This window comes from Pongo pygmaeus, chromosome 5 (assembly GCF_028885625.2).
Source record: "Pongo pygmaeus isolate AG05252 chromosome 5, NHGRI_mPonPyg2-v2.0_pri, whole genome shotgun sequence".
Lineage (NCBI taxonomy): Eukaryota > Metazoa > Chordata > Mammalia > Primates > Hominidae > Pongo > Pongo pygmaeus.
The window spans coordinates 150261436-150281707 of NC_072378.2; the positions used below are offsets into that span (position 1 = coordinate 150261436).

A 20272-nucleotide genomic window follows, 5' to 3' on the forward strand; every position below is an offset into this window, starting at 1 on the left:
CGTGATCCCACCTTAGCCTCTGAAAGTGCTGGGATTACAGGCGTGAGCCATTGTGCCCAGTCCCAGCTTCATCTTTTTAAGTGACTTTGTGTTGTTTCAACCAGGAATCTCTGTGAAATGGCCCTTTGCTTGGGAGAGAACATAAGAGTAAAATCTGACTTTCAGTTCCCATATAGGGCTGTGCTGTGCTAGGGGGCCCTCAGAACCTATGAGGCATGCTTCTGTCTGTCCCTCCTCTCACCCCCCTCAGTTTTTCCTCATCTTTCCACCTCCCTGGCAGGAAAAAAAAGTTAAAGCTGTGGTCTTACAGATTGCAGTTCATGATTCTGATTTCTTTTTCTATACACAAATCTCTAGATCATATATTTGGAGATTTATCGAGATCTCTAGTTTCATCTGTAGAACTGTTTTGCTTAAATGTAAGAACTCTTTTGATTCATTTGAATTTTGAGTATTTGGTCATATGAAATGACTATGAAAATGAAAGAGCACCTTTAAAAAAAAAAAAAGCCCATACACTATTTTCCTGAGCTTTTTTTTTTTTTGAGATGGAGTCTCACACTGGTGCCCGGGCTGGAGTGCAGTGGCGCTATCTTGGCTCGCTGCAGCCTCTGCCTCCTGTGTTCAAGCGATTCTCCTACCTCAGCCTCCCTAGTAGCTGGGACTACAGGTGCACGCCAGCACGCCCAGCTAATTTTTTTAGTAGCGATGGGGTTTCACTATGTTGGCCAGGCTGGTGTCGAACTCCTGACCTCGTGGTCTGCCCACCTCGGCCTCCCAAAGTGTTGGGATTACAGGTGTGAGCCACTGCACGTGGCCTTTTTTTTTTTTTTTTTGAGATGGAGTCTTGCTCTGTTGCCCATGCTGGAGTGCACAATCTCAGCTCACTGCAACCTCCACCTCCTGGGTTCAAGCGATTCTCCCACCTCAGCCTCCCAAATAGCTGGGCTTTACAGGTTTGCCACCATGCCCAGCTAAATTTTGTATTTTTAGTAATTTTTGTATTTTTAGTCTCACCATTTTGGCCAGGCTGGTCTCGAACTCCTGACCTCAGGTGATCCACCCACCTCGCCTCTTGAAGTGTTGGGATTACAGGCATGAGCCACTGCACCTGGCCCAATTTCCCCAAGCTACTTTTGTAAAAGTTAACATTATTTTTGTATTAAAATATTTTGAGAAGTTTCCTAAATTTTGAAATAACTTCATAAAAGGATTTAAGCTGAATAATATTATAAATTGATCTCTTTCCAATTTGCAGGGTGATGACATAAGATTTTAAAAACTAATGTGATTTGAGAATTAAAATAAGTAGGAAGGAAGATATGCTTAGACCTAAATATGGGAAATATAGGAGAAGGCTCAGTTCTAACCAGTCAATTCCCAAAAACATTCAGCTTTGGGATGTCTAACCTTATTTTTGTCCTTGGTGGTTTTCTATTTAGCTGGAGAATCTGTGTTTATCCACTAAAGTAGCTATAACTTAAAATATTCATTTTATTTTTAGAATACTAGAATCTAGTAGGTCGGAAAATGGGGACAGGAACAGAAAAGTCTGCAACACAGATGCTTAAAAAGCCAATGAGACGAGAAATTTGTGAATGGCAAACTGCAAACTAAGCTTCTCCCTCTTTGTATTCAGCTTGGGCAGTTCTTTGTTAGAAATTCTTGTTCAATTTTAATCCAAAAAATTGTAGATAACCTGGAGTCCAGAAAACAAAACATTAAAATAATTCTGCTAGGAATAAAGTGGCATAATCCATTTTGAGAAAGCAAGCCAAAACATGAAATTGTTTTGAGATACTGTAATTGAATTTAACAAGAAGCCCAAACTATGGAATCTCAGGCTCAGATGCTGTGTTAAGAGGCATCATCAACATGATGTTGAGGGAACATCTGAAGGTAAGGATGGTGGCTTGTGTTCTGGGGCACAGCACACCTGTTTGTTTACACAGGTGAAGTAATCAACAGAGTTGGCCTTGAACAGCAAAATGGAAAGGGAAATAGAAATATGCATCTCGGCCAGGCGTGGTGGCTCACGCCTGTAATCCCAGCATTTTGGGAGGCTGAGGCGGGTGGATCATCTGAGGTCAGGAGCTCAAGACCAGCCTGGCCAACATGGTGAAACCCCATCTCTACTAAAAAAATACAAAAATTAGCTGGGCATGGTGGTGCACACCTGTAGTCCCAGCTAATCGGAGGCTGAGGCACAAGAATTGCTTGAACCTGGGAGGCGGAGGTTGCCGTGAGCTGAGAGAGGTGAGCTCACGCCGCTGCACTACAGCCTAGGCAACAGAGTGAGACTCGGTCCCAAAAAAAAGAAAAAAAGCATCTCTGTGTGGGTCAAAGGAAAATCTAGTAAAGGGCAATGTGAACAGCCATCAGTAACTGAAGAGAGGTGTTGCTGAGTGGGACTGAGTTGTGGGGCCAGACCACGGGTTTTGAAGTCATTGGGAGCAAGATGAAAAAAATCCTGTTATTTTCCTATGGAAGAGAATGTATTGGGTACTCAGCTGATTTAAAACAGTAAAATGCTGTGGAAGGCTGGAGGAATAGCTGCTGTCTACTAAGAATGAAAGGAAAAAGTAAGTTTTAAGTGTTCAGGAGGAGTTAGTGAGCCTTAGGAAAAGACATGTAAAACATAAGAACACGTTTAAGAGAGAAATTGTGGACGCCTTTCCCTTTAAAATTATGTTTCAATTGTCTTAGATGCAGAACTCCTTCAATCAGATAATCTACAGGTAAGATCACTTTTAAAAGTCACATTGAGTCTACCTGATAATATAAATATTTTGTAGACCTTGATTCTCCTTCCCTCGAGTATGCTTTATGTGGCCCTGGGCAAGTCACTTTCTCTAATACTCAATTTCCCCCGTTGTAAAATAGGGTTGGTATGATTGAATCCAAATAATGCAGTAACAACTCAGTTAATAATAGCAACTTATGATTATAATAAAAGGAAAAAAAGGCTTAATAATAAAATACAATTTATTAAAGGAATCATGTTTACATAGATACAGAACATCTTGGATATTTCAACACCATAGCAACACAAAATTAATTTCTTCATGTATAAAAGATGTGCTGAAAGCTGCATGCCTCATCAGTTTTTATTTTATTGGTTATGGCTATAGTTGACATCTTTCCTTATAAAAACAAACTGCACAGCATCACATATAGAGTACAGACATCTTAAGTTCATTCACAAAGTTAATTTTTCTAAACTGCCCTTCAAAAATTTACATCTTTGCTCAATTCTAAACATTCAACAAAATTAGCTTCCCAAGAAACAAAAATGATGATACCCAATTTCTTTGCTTTTCTAGAAGTAACTTTCCATTTGTTCATGTATTTTGATATGTTATATTTCCCCACCCAAATTAAACCCTTTGTTAAAAGAACAACCTATTTTAGGTTCAGTCTAAAAATAAAGTGTACTAGATTCTGGAGTGTTTTTCAAATATTTTAAAATATTTGCCACTTATGGTTAAAAAAAATGTAAATAATATCATGTGAGTATAGATAGGCACCATACTATACATTCCTCTCAGAATCATTTCTAGAATGTGTATAATCCCGGCGTTAAGTGATGGTGGGAATGACTTGCCTTTAAAAGCCTACAAATTAAAAGAGGAAAGATGCTAAGCTAGATGCTGGTTTTCTATAAAGATGAATTTGTGAACAACTGCTTTATGCTCTAGAAATATGTAAGCCTGGCATTAGCTGATGGCACATTCTAACATTTTATAGCGTTAAAAAAAATCGACTCATTCCATTGGAGGAAAGCCATGGTGACATTTTTACAAAAGCTGTACCCAGGAATCCACTCAACGTCCTCTCTTCAATTGTCATTTTTCTCTTTCATCAACAAAGGCTATATATATATAAATGAGTTGCTGTGCTCTCACCATGGAGCAGTGTTGACTTGATGTAACGAAGTATTAAACGTTCTACTTGCTCTCTTTGCCCTCAACTAAGTTTCTGTTAGTTTTTGGCATGCCAGATTCTCTGCTTCCGTCTTGATTTCCTATCTCACTGCATGACCATCTTAGAGCTGTTACTAATTCAGTCTGGGTTTTTTTTCTCCCAAAGGTCAGTCTAAGGAGGCAGCCACCTATATGACATGATGTCAGAGGGATTAGGAAGGACCCACACTCACCTTCCCTAAGGCTCACTGACTTGTACGTAAGGTTTATAATTTAGGTATACCCACCCTAAGTAACATCTGATTGAAGGCATGAACTCGCTTGAGATCCACTCTCAGAAACAGGTTTAGAGGGAAAAGAAAAAGAACATTGGGAGCTTCAAGGAGGAAGAAAAGGGCCACAGAACAAGGAGAAGCTGGGCCTATAGCAGTCCAGCATGGTAAGGGGCCAACAGTTGGCTTCTAAAAGGTAATGGGTTAACACAGTCATCCTAATACCACCTCCTGAGATGCTGAATTTTCTCTCAGCTAAGCACACATTTCTATTTTCAGGGACAGCTTACATAAATCAGAATTATATTTTTAGAAATCTTTAATCATGAATTCCTCTCTAAATTTCAAAATACTTTATGACTTCCTAAGGAACATTTTTTTACAATAAATAATGAAGATTTGGGATTTGCAGAATCTTCTGGCCCAATTAAAAACAAAAGAAGCCGTAAATATCCAGAACTTAATAGATGTATAAATTATAAACAAAACATGTCCCTGCCCCAAGCTATTGAAATTACATTACTATAGATACATCCCATTTATGAGGTAGTCCGATTCCTCAGATGTAATGGGACGAGCTTTTTTCAGTTTCTGTTTCACCAGTCGTAGTCGGCATGCAACCATGAGAAGCAGCAGAGCAGTGATAGCCAAACCCAGCGCCAGGGGTAGCACCGCACCTTTGAGAAGGTTAGACATGAAGAGGGCAAGCCAGTGATTAGTCACAGTGACAGCTACTGGTCACTATATGCTATGCGCTTTGCATGCACTATTTTATTTAATCCAAACAAATTGGTATTAGTATTATCACCATTTTGCAGATTAACTAAGGTGTACTGAGGTTAAGTAATTTGCTGATTTGCCTAGGAGGCTGTAAGTTGTAGGTCCACGTCCCAAACCTAGACTTTTTTTTTTTTTTGAGATGGAGTCTTGCTCTGTTGCCCAGGCTGGAGTGTAATGGCTCAATCTCGGCTCACTGCAACCTCTACCTCCTGGGTTCAAGTGATTCTCCTGCCTCAGCCTCCCAAGTAGCTGGGATTACAGGTGCCTGCCACTGTGCCCAGCTAATTTTTGTATTTTTAGTAGAGATGGGGTTTCAACATCTTGGCCAGGCTGGTCTCGAACTCCTGACCTCGTGATCCACCTGCCTCGGCCTCCCAAAGTGCTGGGATTACAGGCGTGAGCCACTGTGCCCGGCCAACACAGACCTCTTTAAAACCAAATTCTCTACCAGCTTCCTACACAATTTGTATGGCATCAAAGGGTACCCATACTACCATCTAGTCACTCATATCCAACTGAAATAGGCATTCTGGTCATGAAATTTTTTTGTTGTAGTCATAGACTATATTTATGGATTCATACATGATCATTCTTCAACTAAGTATGAACTAACTCCTGATTTCTTGTTCTGGTTAGGGCTTAAGAAATTTATTTCCTTTCTAAATCCAGGGAACCGACTCAGTCAGTAGAACCTTTGTTGAAAACTAACTTCCAAATATGCTGGTGTGATTTTGGACATTAAAGGAAAACATTTCTTTAGTTTTTCCTGTGAGGCGGATCCTAGACACCAGACTAGAAGTAGCAAGGCTTGCAGGAGTCTGGAAGGACAGGGTGTGCCAATATCAGTCTTTTTCATCAAGCTTAGCAGGCTCTATTTTTAGTCTGATCTACTCTGTAGCCAGGCCAGGTCTGGAGATGATATGGTGGAACTGTTTTTAGCTGTAGGGATCTTGCCAACTGGTGGAACTGGAGGAGAAACATTTCCTTTGTGTAGGCTCATTCTATAACATTTGCTCTCATTTATTCATTCATTCTGCATTCATTAAAAGCCTTCTTCCACGTGCCAGACACTGAGCTAAGTGCTGATGATCCTTTTATTTGTAAATAAATACCACCCCCCTCAAGATAAGCTAATGCCAAGAATACCAGCTTTATAGCTTAAATCATTGAATTCTCACAACCACCACATAAATTGGTGCTATTATTATCCCCATTTTACAAATGAGGGAGCTAAGGCATCAACAATGAAGTGAGGGCCAGGCACAGTGGCTCAGGCATGTGATACCAGCACTTTGGAAGGCAGAGGTGGGCAAATTGCTTGATCCCAGGAGTAACCTGGGCAACATGGCGAGACCTTGTCTCTACAAAAAATTATTAGCCAGTTGTGGCATGCACCTGCAGTCCCAGCTACTCGGGAGGCTGAAGTAGGCGAATCACCTGAGCCCAGAAAGTTGAGGCTGTTATGAACCATGATCAGGCTAGTGCACTCCAGCCTGGGTGACAGTGTGAGAGCCTATCTCAAAAAAAAGAGAAGTGAGGCTGGGCACAGCGGCTCACGCCTATAATCCCAATACTTAGGGAGGCTAAAGCAGAAGGATCACTTGCGTCTGGGAAGTAGAGGCTTCAGTGAGCTCTTAAACTGTACTCCAGCTTGGGTGGCAGAGTAAGATCCTGTCTTAAAAAAAAAAAAAAAAGAGACTGAAGTGACTTGTCTAAGATTGTTAAGTGGTAGAGCTAGCAAATAACCCCAGACGGGACAGCCCCAGAGCCTGTAGTTCTAACCACTATGGTACTCCACTTCTGCAAAATGTAAATGAGACAGTTTTTGAACGAGTAAGTCTGGGTAGACAGACATTTAAATGGGAAAAAAATGCAACAAAGTGTTACACTTACTATGATAGAATTATATATGCAGCATAGATGGACCAGGTGGTCCATCTACCTGGTCTGTAGGATTTTTGCTTGAGTGATTTGGATGTATGATAGAGACTGTTGGGTGCTTGAAGGAGATAAGTTTATTTTTTGACACTTTCAGATTGAGATGCCTATCAGCGATCAGGTGGAATTTTCTTAGGCTTTTGGATTATCTGGGCCTAAATATGTGGGAGCCTTTAGCATAAAGGTGGTAGCTGCAGTCACGACAGTGGGTAGGACAGCCAGAGAGAAAGGAGGAAGAAAGGTGAGCCAGGAACAAGGTCCTGGGAAACACTAGCATTTAGAGGGCAGACCAAAGCAGAGGACCAAAAAAACCAGAAGAAGACCAGTCAGAGAAATAGGAGGACGACAGCTATAGTAGGGAGTGGGCTTTTGGAAGCTGAGGAAAGAGACATCCAAGAAGAAAGTCCTCAGCTGAATCAAATGCTAAGGAAAGGTCAAGTGAGGTGAAGCCTGGAGAGCCCACTGGATTTAGCAATTGGTAATTCATTTATGGGAGGACAGAAGATGGAGGACGCTACTTTGTTTCTTTACATATTAAGAAATCTGAACGTGATCACAGTCAGGGGAATGAGCCAGTAAAGAAACAGAGATGAAAACCGTGGGAGAGCTAGGAGATGATGAGAAATGAACCTGAGGAAATCAGGGGCTATATCCAGATCAGGGAGAGAGACCTTGGAAAGAGGAGACACCTCTTTCTTTAGTACTGGAGGAGAGGAAGAGGGGTGAATGCAACCAGATGAGTTTTTACATTTGGGGGGCAGGTAGCTGAGGAAGTTCACTCCAGTCAGTCTTGATTTACTGGGCTTAAAACTGGTCCCAGGTATAGTTGGCCGCCTCTTGAAGACAAGAGGACCTGGAGCTGATGACACACTCACGGCACTTCAACTGTGGTGTATTTTTAGAATCCCAGGTAAAACTCCTGAACAAGATTCTCAAGAACAGTTTGAAAGTGTCTGGTTGCTAGAGGAGGGGATGGGAAAGCTGCTTTAGAGACTGTTAGGTATCAAACAAAGTTCTGCAAGAAGCCAGCATTCCTCCAGAGAATTGTGAAAGATGCAAATCAGTGATAACCCTATGGACTGGAATTGGATTCTACAGCTGTCTCATTCCACACACAGCAGCTCTGGAGGTGTCAAGATGGCTGCCTGGTCTCTCCATGCCAGCAGTTTGGGGCCTCAGTAGCTACTACTGCCTCCTAGTCTCCACCTGATGAAAGAAGTTCTGACAAGGCTAAGTGGCCCCAAGGTGCCATTCTCCCTCCACCTTCCTCTAAGTTGCATATGTTACAAAGGAACAGGACAAAAAAAGAAACTTTGGTCAATACCCACAGAAAACCCCAGGAACCCCAAATCATTTCTCACGAATTGGACCGCAACACCCAGCCCCAGTCCGGGGGACTTGCTTAAAGATGAGCACCAGCATTTAGGTTAGGAAGCTGTGGTTGATGATGCCAATCCCAATGCCGGGGCTCAGGTTTAGCTATGGTAACAATAAAACAGACGAGATCTGGGAAAATATTCTATTTGCTAAGTCAGATATGAGGCTGCTGAACTGTCTGATCTGATTCCTGTTTAATGCTTTTATGACAAGGAAAATGAAATCTCCCAAAAGTACTTGCCAGAATATTGAAAATTATTCTTGACTTTTAATATTTAGTTGGCTTAGTTTGGATAATTTGAGATTTACAACTTTCTAGCTCCTTCTAAAACACACCATGATGGTATTCTCAGTAACCAGCTAGGGTGATGAATTATGTATTCTGTTCATATGAATGGGGGTGACATTTAAAATACGTAACAGGCTGGGCACAGTGGTTCACACCTGTAATCTCAGCACGGTGGGAGGCTGAGGCAGGCGGATCACTTGAGGTCAGAAGTTTTGAGACCAGCCTGGCCAACATGGCAAAACCCCATCTCTACTAAAAATACAAAAATTAGCCGGGCGTGGCGGCATGTGCCTGTAATCCCAGCTACTAGGGAGGCTGAGGCAGGGGAATCGTTTGAACCCAGGAAGCAGAGGCTGCAGTGAGCCGAGATCGCGCCACTGTACTCCAACCTGGACAACAGAGTGAGACTCGATGTCTCAAAAACAAAATAAAGAAAAAAATATGTAACAACCAGAATAGGCAACAGCCAACTAGAGCTGAGACTCTCTGGATGCATATGTGTGGGGAGGCAAGAGGCAGGCTGGTTTCCCTCTTCCCTTGATAGGGCACAGGGCCCCTTTTATTCAAATATCTTGGGACAGGCTAAGTCCAGGAGGCCAGCAGACCAAGGGGGTCACCCAGGTATTTGACATCTGGATTATTCTTAGCTATCTATTGTTTAAACATTATATTTTAATATTGTCCTGATATTATAAATAGGGTAAAAAAGAAAGTTTTCTCAATGTTTATAACTTAAGCTTATATTTTGTTCTTCTAAAGCTTCTTTTACTAGTCTGTAGGATTTAAGACTAAAGCCTGCCTTTCTAAAGGATGGTGTCCAAAGTCTTTTCTTTCTAGTTAAAATCAACCAAAATTAATGACATTATTGTATTCTTCTTCCACTTAGTAAATATTCTACTTCCTACACCCTTCCCTCATTTCTATTGTCTTCTGTCTTTGTCACTAGGGCACTTGGAAAGAGAACTAGGTATTCTAAGACCTTTACTCTTCTTTCATCATAAATAACTCAGTAATAACTGCCATCATTTCTATATTTGGCTCATCATATGAGCCACACAGTGCATTAAATGCTTTAGATTAATTATCCCATATATTATTCTTAGCAACCCTATGAGGCAGGTATTGTTACTATCCTCATCTTACGAATGAGGAAACTGAGATCCAGAGAGATAAGATAGCCTGCTCGAGGTCATACAGTTTAGTGGGTAAGTGAGAATTTTTTTTTTTTTTTTTGAGACAGTCTCACTCTGTCACCCAGGCTGGAGTGCAGTGGCACAATCTTATCTCATTGCAGCCTCGACCTCCCAGGCTCAAGTGATCCTCCCACCTCAGCCTCCCTGGGACTACAGGCGAATGTCACCACACTTGGCTAATTTTTGTATTTTTTGTAGAGACAGGATTTTGCCATATTGCCCAGGCCGGTCTTGAACTCCTGAGCTCAAGCGATCCTCCTGCCTTGGCCTCCCAAAGTGCTGGGATTACAGGCGTGAGCCACTGTGCTCAGCTTTCAGCAAGGATTTGAATTGTGGCATCTGACTCTAAAGCTTGTGTTCTCCCACCATGCCACAAGTATGACATTTTCCACAGGTGTCACACCTGGAAGGGTGTATAGAAAAGGCAGCTGAGATCCAAAGATGGTAGGTTACTATCAGGACCCCCAAGACGCAGTGCAATACAAGCAACGAGGAGACAGTTCTTTCTGTCCACTGACGGACTGCTCCTGTCCTGAGCTCTCATGGCCTCAGGGAATATCCTCAGCCAGAGGGCATGCAGTTCTGAGAAGACTACAGTCTGCAAAGGGTTTCCAAGGTGGACGTTTACCTGTTTCTGGGGCTGGGTGTTCCCCTCCTCCTCCATCGCCCTTTGACTCAAATATATAACTTTCTTCTTTTCTGTTCTTCCCTGAGGAACTACTATCTGCAGAAAAGAAAGAGAACATATATTGAAGGTGTATGCATCAGAAACTTCAGGAAACAAACGTGAAAATACAGCCTTGTTTTTCTTTTTTAAGATGACTTAGAGAAGAACTGTTTATTTCTCTACTAAACAAAGGCCTGTGTTTGATAGTTAAGCAGTAAATAACTAAGGTGACCCACTGAATAAAGCAAAGTACTCAGTTAATACGAAACCACCAACAGAGAGAGCGGAAGACACACCCTGCACTGGAACTACCACCACGCCTCTTGGAGAAGGGAGATCTCAGGCTAGAAGAGTCACAGGGAGTCTCTGGATATCATACCATGAAAAGCAGAAATCAGAAAGGTTTTTCTTTGAAGAATAAACAATGGACATATTTAAGGCATTTAGACATGCTCTTTCTCCTTCTCACCACAACTCTGGATGGCAGGTATAAATAGCTCAATTTTCTTTCTGGTTAGGCTCAGGATCAGGTTCCTACCTAAGGTTCACACAAGTAAGTGGGTCACAGGGCTGGGATGCAAACTGGTTTCTTGATAGAGACCAGTACTTCTAATTTAATGATATATTACTTAACTATTGAGTTATAATACTGAGGGGGAAATTATTATTATTATTTACCTTTTTTTTTTTTTTTTTTGAGACAGAGTCTCTGTTGCCCAGATTGGAGTGCAGTGGCACGATCTTGGCTCACTGCAACGTCCACCTCCTGGGTTCAAGCAATTCTCCTGCCTCAGCCTCCCGAGTAGCTGGGATTACAGGCGCGTGCCACCACATCTTGCTAATTTTTGTATTTTTAGTAGTGATAGGGTTTCACCATGTTGGCCAGGCTGGTCTTGAACTCCTGACCTCAAGCGATCCACCTGCCTTGGCCTCCTAAAGTGCTAGGATTACAGGCATGAGCCACCACATCTGGCCTATTTACTTTTATTTTGAGACAGGGTCTCCATTGCCTAGGCCAGAGTGCAGTGGCACGATCATGACTCACTGCAGCCTTGACCTCCTGGGCTCAAGCGATTCTCCTGAGTAGCTGGGACCACAGATGCGCGCCACCATGCCTGGCTAATTTTTGTATTTTTAGTAGAGACGGGGTTTTGCCATGTTCCCCAGATGGGCTCAAGTGATCCGCTCACGTCAGCCTCCCAAAGTGCTGGGATGACAGGCATGAGCCACCACGCCCAGCCTCAAGTGGGATTTTTGAGTATTACAATGCTTAATGGCAATGAATTAGAAATAATCTACTGACAAATTTTATTGAGAAACAAAACAATTTTTAAAGCTTCTTTACTCATATGGCATCAACATAAATGTTCCTAATTCCTGCAACTGAAATAGGATTATTTAAAGGTGGCATATAAAATTCTTTGGTAACTTGCATTTTGCAAATTTGCTAAGTCACAAAGTTGGCCAGGTGCAGTGGCTCATGCCTATAATCCTGGCACTTTGGGGACAGTCTACTGTGTCTTGTTACTCTAGAAAGTTCCATGTATGTTGGTCCTACATACCAGCCAATAATTTGGGCTTTCTCCATAAACTCTGAGCTCAGACAGAAGGAGAGAGATGAGGAAAGCACAGCCATTGCTCATAGGCTGCAGGATCAGATTTCCCTGCAAAAAGAGTTCTGTTACTGTCCAACTCACTGCAGTAGCCACGACAGTGGTCACCAAGGACCTCTCCAGCTACCTGGATTCTCTTATATGATACCTGATCCCAGGCCAGGTAGTTCTATAAGATTGTATTACATAAGGGCCGCACGCAGTGGCTCATGCCCAGTCAACATGGCAAAACCCTGTCTCTACTAAAAATACAAAAAAAAATAGCCGGGCATGGTGGGGGGCGCCTGTAGTCCCAGCTGCTGGGGAGGCTGAGGCAGGAGAATGGTGTGAACACGGAAGGCGGAGCTTGCAGTGAGCCGAGATCGCACCACTGCACTCCAGCCTGGGCGACAGAGCAAGACTCCATCTCAAAAAAAAAAAAAAAAAAAAAAAATTAGGCAGGCATGGTGGTGGGCGCCTGTAATCCCAGCTACTTGGGAAGCTGAGGCAGGAGAATCACTTGAACTTGGGAGGCAGAGGGTGCAGTGAGCCAAGATCGTGCCACTGCACTCCAACCTGGGCAACAGAGTGAGACTCCTTTTCAAAAAAAAAAAGATTTTATTATATATGATTCTGGCCTAGGAAGCTATACTACAAGTATTGTAAACAGCTGCTGACATAGGAAAGCACTACTTAATACAGAAAAATAAGACCATGCAGTTTTTTATTATATTTTTACTGCTAGCAGACAGACCAGAGTGCAATTTTTTTTGGCAAGTAATTTTTACACTTTTTCTCAGGGTTGAGGTAGTTAATAGGTACATATTTAACCACTGCTTTTATGGTACAAATCTCATGGTGTTGATAACCATATTGAAAATATGAGTATGTTTTCTTTTCTTTTTTTTTTTGAGACAGGGTCTCCCTTTGTTGCCCAGGCTAGAGTGCAGTGGTGCAATCTCAGCTCACTGTAGCCTCGACTTCTCAGGCTCAAGTGATCCTCCCACCTCAGCCTCCCAACTAACTGGGACTACAGGTAAGCATCACCACACCTGACTAATTTTTCTATTTTTTTTGTAGAGATGGGATTTTGCCATGTTTCCCAGGCTGGTCTTGAACTCCTGAGCTCAAGCAATCCTCCCGCCTTGACCTCCCAAAGTGCTGGAATTACAGGTGTGAGCCACAGCACCTGACCTAAAAATATGAATATTTTCAATAACATTTTGAAGGTTCAATGTAAGCCTTGTTTAGATTACTACAGATAACTCCAGTGAATGTTCCTGAGCTTTTGCTTGGTAGAGATACAGAAAACATTACTGTTTTAAAGTTAATAATGCCTGATTTTTTCAAATGCCAGTTGCTCGTGGATCTCCAAAAGAAACACAAGATTTGTTCTGTAGAGACATAAATCACTGATATGCAAAACAGTCCATCCAGCAGCCGCACACACAAAACTAGCAACCCTGAAACAGCTTGGAAATCAAACTGCTAAATTACCTAAAAACCACTTGTGACACTTCTCCCTTCATCCCTTTCCTCCTCCCCCATGCCGTACTGCCAGGTTAGCTTGCAAAGGGACTTTTATGCATTCTGCTTTATCTTTCTCTCCAATAATAAATTTGGAAGTGGGAAGATCACATGGTTGGAAACTCAAGTCCTACTTTTTAAAAATAATGAGCCAGGGCCTGGGCATGGTGGCTCACACCTGTAATCCCAGCACTTTAGGAGGCCAAGGCGGGTGGATCACTTGAGGTCAGGAGTTCGAGACCAGCCTAGCCAACATGGTGAAACCCCATCTCTACTAACAATACAAAAATTAGCTGGGCGTGACGGCACACGCTTGTGATCTCAGCTACTTGGGAGGCTGAGGCAGGTGAATCGCTTGAACTTGGGAGGTGGAGGTTGCAGTGACCCCAGACAGTGCCACTATACTCCAGCCTGGGTGACAGAACAAGACTCCATCTCAAAAAATAAATAAAATAAAATAAAATAAAAATAAAAATGAGCCAGGAATAAAAACAAAGTGCCAAAATTCACCAACTCCCGATTTTTTTCAGAGGATTAACTGGTTTGTCTTTCACCCAATAAAAAAACATAAGATAACTGCATTTACAATGTTCACCCCACTCTGTTTCTTCCCAATGAAGATGAGAGCTTGCTCATCTTAATTCTTAAAGGAACTCAGTACTGGAAACACTACTGCACTATTTCTATTTTTTATTTGAATTAACTGCCTTATACACTAGGTGCTCTCTTACCCTGGTTTCCTAGTGAATACCAACGGACTTGAATGTTCTAGCAAAAATTCATACAGCACTAACATTTACTGAGAGACATCAATTATATTTACATATAATATCTTATGCAATCTTTGTAGCCATATTATGAGAGATTATTATCCTCTTTTTTTTTGAGACGGAATTTCGCTCTTGTTGCCCAGGCTGGAGTGCAATGGCACAATCTCGGCTTACTGCAACCTACGCCTCCCGGGTTCAAGCGATTCTCCTGCCTCAGCCTCCCAAGAAGCTGGGATCATAGGCATGCACCACCACGCCTGGCTAATTTTTGTATTATTAGTAGAGACAGGGTTTCTCCATGTTGGCCAGGCTGGTCTTGAATTCCCTACCTCAGGTGATCCACCCGCCTTGGCCTCCCAAAGTGCTGGAATTACAGGCATGAGCCACCGCAGCCAGCTGAGATTATTATACTCTTACAGGTAAGGAAATGAAGTTTAGAGAAGTTGACTACCTAGTAGCTAGTAATTGGTGGTGCTGGAATTAGAACCCAGGACTGACCCAAAGCAGGGGTTTTCCATTGAACCATACTGCTCTCAAGGTCACAGCTAGCAAATACGAGTTTTTTACTCCAAGAACCAAGTTGATACTATATTTATTTACTCATACCCAGGCAAAATCACACACTTCTAAATGATTTTTAGGAAGGTTTTGGACAAAGCTTTGTTAAGGATGCAGTAGAGAAATTGGCTAACTGTACTTGCAAAAGGGACCTAACCTCACAGGTGGGTTCATTTAAAAAACTATGCAAATTCTTTCTGAATCTTCAGTTGTCAAAATTAAAGAGCACTTTCTTTTTAAATTTTTATCTTTTAAAGAGCATTTTCTTAAATGCCCTTATTCCCTGGGGAGAGGAAGACAGTGATGTAGGGAGGGATCCGGTATCAGGCAGTGGGCAGTGTGCATGGGAGACTTCAGAAGGCGCAGTTGTCCCAGACTCTAGGATTACCCAGGAACCTTGCCTTGCCTTCTGGGTAATTTAAATGTGAATTTCTGCTGTTTACATTCCATGAAGGAATTCACTATGATTTCCCAGTCTGCCTGATTCATTTTTCCTAGATTTCAGCATAAGGAACGCCATAGAGAAATGCCTCACTTTCACACATCCAATCAAAGGCTCTAGCCAGTGTGGCGAATCAGAACAAAACAAAACAATGACATCACTTCCTTCTGTAGTTACTTTTGGTAATGATCCTTCTGGAAGAGTTCAATGTCTTAGGAAACCATTTTTCCTCTCTTCTGAATGTATTATGTTTACTATGCATGGCGACACATTCAGCGGGAATTGGCAGCTGGATAGAAGCTGTTTCCATTTCATTTCCAGCTGCCATAGAGCATGCAGGCATGATCCGGAAGAAATACTTTAACATGCCCAGGAATTCTCAAGTTTCAAAAAATCGGATTCCACATGAATGTGTATATAGCACCACTTTTCTAGCCCTTTGTAGGGCTGGAAACCAGATTTCTTTCCTCGGGGTAGCTTGGATACAAGAGGATGGAATTGTTAATGAATGACTTGGACCACACAGAGAACAGGCCCTACGGCTATGAGCATGGCCAACAATCCAGCCATTGTGCCTTTACATGCTGAGCAAACACGGGGCACACTGGAGCTCTGTGCTCCTCCTGCCCGGTGGCTCAGAGTGTACTGAGCATGCATTCGCTGGTGTAACCGAATGTCTGCACATACCTTCATTTTATCCTCAGTAACCTGTGTGGAATAAATCCCCAAAAGTGGGATAATTGGGTCAAGGCACACATAGTTCTGTTTTAGAGATGAGGCCTTACTCTGTCACCCAGGCTGGAGTGCAGTGGTGGGATTACAGCTCACTGCAGCCGCGACCTCCCAGGCTCAAGCGATTCTCCCACCTCAGCCTTTCAAGTAGCTGGGATTACAGGTGAACACGACCAGCTGATTTCTGTAGTTTTTGTAGAGATGGGGTTTTGCCACGTTTCTAGGGCTGGTCTAGAACTCCTGGCCTTAAGCAATCCACCTGCCTTGGCCTTCCAAAGTGCTGGGATTACAGGTGTGAGCTGCTGCACCCGATCATATACATAGTTTTAAGCCTTCAGAAACTGGCCTCTGGAAGGACGTACTAATTGCATTGCTACCAGCAGAGTGTGAGACTTGTTTCTCTCTACTCTTAGAAACATTAATTATTATAATTCTTCATCATTGTCAATGTGATAGGTGAAAAACTACATCTCACTACTTTGCATGCTACACTGTTAGTATTAATCTTAGTATCTTGTTAACAAGTCTTCCATGAGCTAAGTCTTTTCTTTTTTTTTTTTTTTTTGAGACGGAGTCTCACTCTGTCACCTGGGCTGGGATGCAGTGGTGCCTCTGTCACCTGGGTTGGAGTGCAATGGCGCGATCTCGGCTCACTGCAACCTCCACCTCCCGGGTTCAAGCGATTCTCCTGCCTCAGCCTCCTGAGTAGCTGGGATTACAGGTGCCTGACACTATGCCCAGCTAATTTTTTGTATTTTTAGTAGAGATGGGGTTTCACCATGTTGGCCAGGCTGGTCTCGAACTCCTGACCTCGTGATCTGCCTGCCTCAGCCTCCCAAAGTGCTGGGATTACAAGCATGAGCCACCGCGCCCAGCCGAGCTAAGTCTTATTTGTCCTCACCACGTCTGTGCAGGAAGGAGGCAGCAGTGAATTTAGCTCATTCATATTTATTGTACTAGCTGATGGTCTTCTTAAAACCCAGGCATGCGTCATGAACAACAATGCACTTTTTTTTTTTTGAGATGGAGTCTCGCTCTGTCGCCCAGGCTGGAGTGCAGTGGCACAATCTCAGCTCACTGCAAGCTCCGCCTCCTGGGTTCACACTATTCTCCTGCCTCAGCCTCCCAAGTAGCTGGGACTACAGGTGCCCGCCACCATGCCCAGCTAATTTTTTGTATTTTTATTTATTTATTTATTTTATTTTATTTTTGAGATGGAGTCTTGCTCTGTCACCCAGGCTGGAGTGCAGTGGTGCGATCCTGGCTCACTGCAAGCTCCGCCTCCCGGGTTCACACCATTCTCCTGCCTCAGCCTCCCGAGTAGCTGGGATCACAGGTGACCGCACCACGCCTGGCTAATTTTTTGTAGTTTTAGTAGACACAGGGTTTCACTGTGTTAGCCAGGATGGTCTCGATCTCCTGACCTTGTGATCTGCCCGCCTCAGCCTCCCAAAGTGCTGGGATTACAGGTGTGAGCCACTGTGCCCGGCCTTTGTATTTTTAGTAGAGATGGGGTTTCACCGTGTTAGCCAGGATGGTCTTGGTCTCCTGACCTCATGATCCGCCTGCCTTGGCCTCCCAAAGTGCTGAGATTACAGGCGTGAGCCACTGCGCCCGGCCAATAATGCACTTTTAAATCTACTTATGGGTCTTTAACTTACATGAAATCAGAGGCTGGGGACTCTAGTCTGGTGGTCTTAGGGACAGCAGAGGGGGAAGGCAGGGACAGCTACTGTCTGAACAGAAACTACAGGATGTGAGGGCTCTTTCTAACATTTTCAGGGTTTTGTTCTTTTCTTCCCACTTTCTTCACCCCAGGACTTTCAAAAAGTGTGTCTTTGATGAATAGTTAATAATACATGAAAATGCTCATGAGTAAGAAAAAAGTTTTATAAAAGCATTATCCTGCTTTTGTTAAAAATTAATAAATATGTATATGTGTATGAATAAAAGTAACCAGAAGAAAATGCAACAAAATTTTAATGGTGAGTTTTTCTAGATGCTTTTAACTTTCTTTGTATTTGTCTATATTTTTGACAGTAAATCCATATTATTTTAGTAATTAGAAAAAACCCTAATATGTTTTTTATTTTTTTTAATTTTTTTATTATTTATTTATTTTATTATTATTATTATACTTTAGGTTTTATGGTACATGTGCGCAATGTGCAGGTTAGTTACATATGTATACATGTGCCATGCTGGTGCGCTGCACCCACTAACTCGTCATCTAGCATTAGGTATATCTCCCAATGCTTTCCCTCCCCCTGCCCCCCACCCCGCAACAGTCCCCGAAGTGTGATGTTCCCCTTCCTGTGTCCATGTGTTCTCATTGTTCAATTCCCGCCTATGAGTCAGAATATGCGGTGTTTGGTTTTTTGTTCTTGCGATAGTTTACTGAGAAGGATGACTTCCAGTTTCATCCATGTCCCTACAAAGGACATGAACTCATCATTTTTTATGGCTGCATAGTATTCCATGGTGTATATGTGCCACATTTTCTTAATCCAGTCTATCATTGTTGGACATTTGGGTTGGTTCCAAGTCTTTGCTATTGTGAATAATGCCGCAATAAACATACGTGTGCATGTGTCTTTATAGCAGCATGATTTATAGTCCTTTGGGTATATACCCAGTAATGGGATGGCTGGGTCAAATGGAATTTCTAGTTCTAGATCCCTGAGGAATCGCCACACTGACTTCCACAAGGGTTGAACTACTTTACAGTCCCACCAACAGTGTAAAAGTGTTCCTATTTCTCCACATCCTCTCCAGCAACTGTTGTTTCCTGACTTTTTAATGATTGCCATTCTAACTGGTGTGAGATGGTATCTCATTATGGTTTTGATTTGCATTTCTCTGATGGCCAGTGATGGTGAGCATTTTTTCATGTGTTTTTTGGCTGCATAAATGTCTTCTTTTGAGAAGTGTCTGTTCATGTCCTTTGCCCATTTTTTGATAGGGTTGTTTGTTTTTTTCTTGTAAATTTGTTGGAGTTCATTGTAGATTCTGGATATTAGCCCTTTGTCAGATGAGTAGGTTGCGAAAATTTTCTCCCATTTTGTAGGTTGCCTGTTCACTCTGATGGTAGTTTCCTTTGCTGTGCAGAAGCTCTTTAGTTTAATTAGATCCCATTTGTCAATTTTGGCTTTTGTTGCCATTGCTTTTGGTGTTTTAGACATGGAAGTCCTTGCCCATGCCTATGTCCTGAATGGTAATGCCTAGGTTTTCTTCTAGGGTTTTTATGGTTTTAGGTCTAACGTTTAAGTCTTTAATCCATCTTGAATTGATTTTTGTATAAGGTGTAAGGAAAGGATCCAGTTTCAGCTTTCTCCATACGGCTAGCCAGTTTTCCCAGCACCATTTATTAAATAGGGAATCCTTTCCCCATTGCTTGTTTTTCTCAGGTTTGTCAAAGATCAGATAGTTGTAGATATGTGGCGTTATTTCTGAGGGCTCTGTTCTGTTCCATTGATCTATATCACTGTTTTGGTACCAGTACCATGCTGTTTTGGTTACTGTAGCCTTGTAGTATAGTTTGAAGTCAGGTAGTGTGATGCCTCCAGCTTTGTTCTTTTGGCTTAGGATTGACTTGGCGATGCGGGCTCTTTTTTGGTTCCATATGAACTTTAAAGTAGTTTTTTCCAATTCTGTGAAGAAAGTCATTGGTAGCTTGATGGGGATGGCATTGAATCTGTAAATTACCTTGGGAAGGATGGCCATTTTCACGATATCGATTCTTCCTACCCATGAGCATGGAATGTTCTTCCATTTGTTTGTATCCTCTTTTATTTCCTTGAGCAGTGGTTTGTAGTTCTCCTTGAAGAGGTCCTTCGCATCCCTTGTAAGTTGGATTCCTAGGTATTTTATTCTCTTTGAAGCAATTGTGAATGGGAGTTCACTCATGATTTGGCTCTCTGTTTGTCTGTTATTGGTGTATAAGAATGCTTGTGATTTTTGTACATTGATTTTGTATCCTGAGACTTTGCTGAAGTTGCTTATCAGCTTAAGGAGATTTGGGGCTGAGACAATGGGGTTTTCTAGATATACAATCATGTCATCTGCAAACAGGGACAATTTGACTTCCTTTTTTCCTAATTGAATACCCTTTATTTCCTTCTCCTGCCTAACTGCCCTGGCCAGAACTTCCAACACTATGTTGAATAGAAGTGGTGAGAGAGGGCATCCCTGTCTTGTGCCAGTTTTCAAAGG

At 42.4% G+C, this 20272-nt stretch overlaps 1 protein-coding gene across 1 annotated transcript in view; it reads right to left on the reverse strand.

Annotated features, from left to right (window-relative positions):
* Positions 1-2967: 2967 nt before the first annotated feature.
* LRP11 (LDL receptor related protein 11) overlaps positions 2968-20272 on the reverse strand; it is a 52787-nt gene continuing 35482 nt past the window's right edge. Inside the window, exons 6-7 of the mRNA XM_054491993.2 lie at positions 10401-10496; positions 2968-4872 (exon numbers count right to left, since the gene is read on the reverse strand). Coding sequence (XP_054347968.1) covers positions 4718-4872; positions 10401-10496 — 251 coding nt within the window. The 3' untranslated portion in view covers positions 2968-4717. The remainder of the gene's footprint in view (positions 4873-10400; positions 10497-20272) is intronic.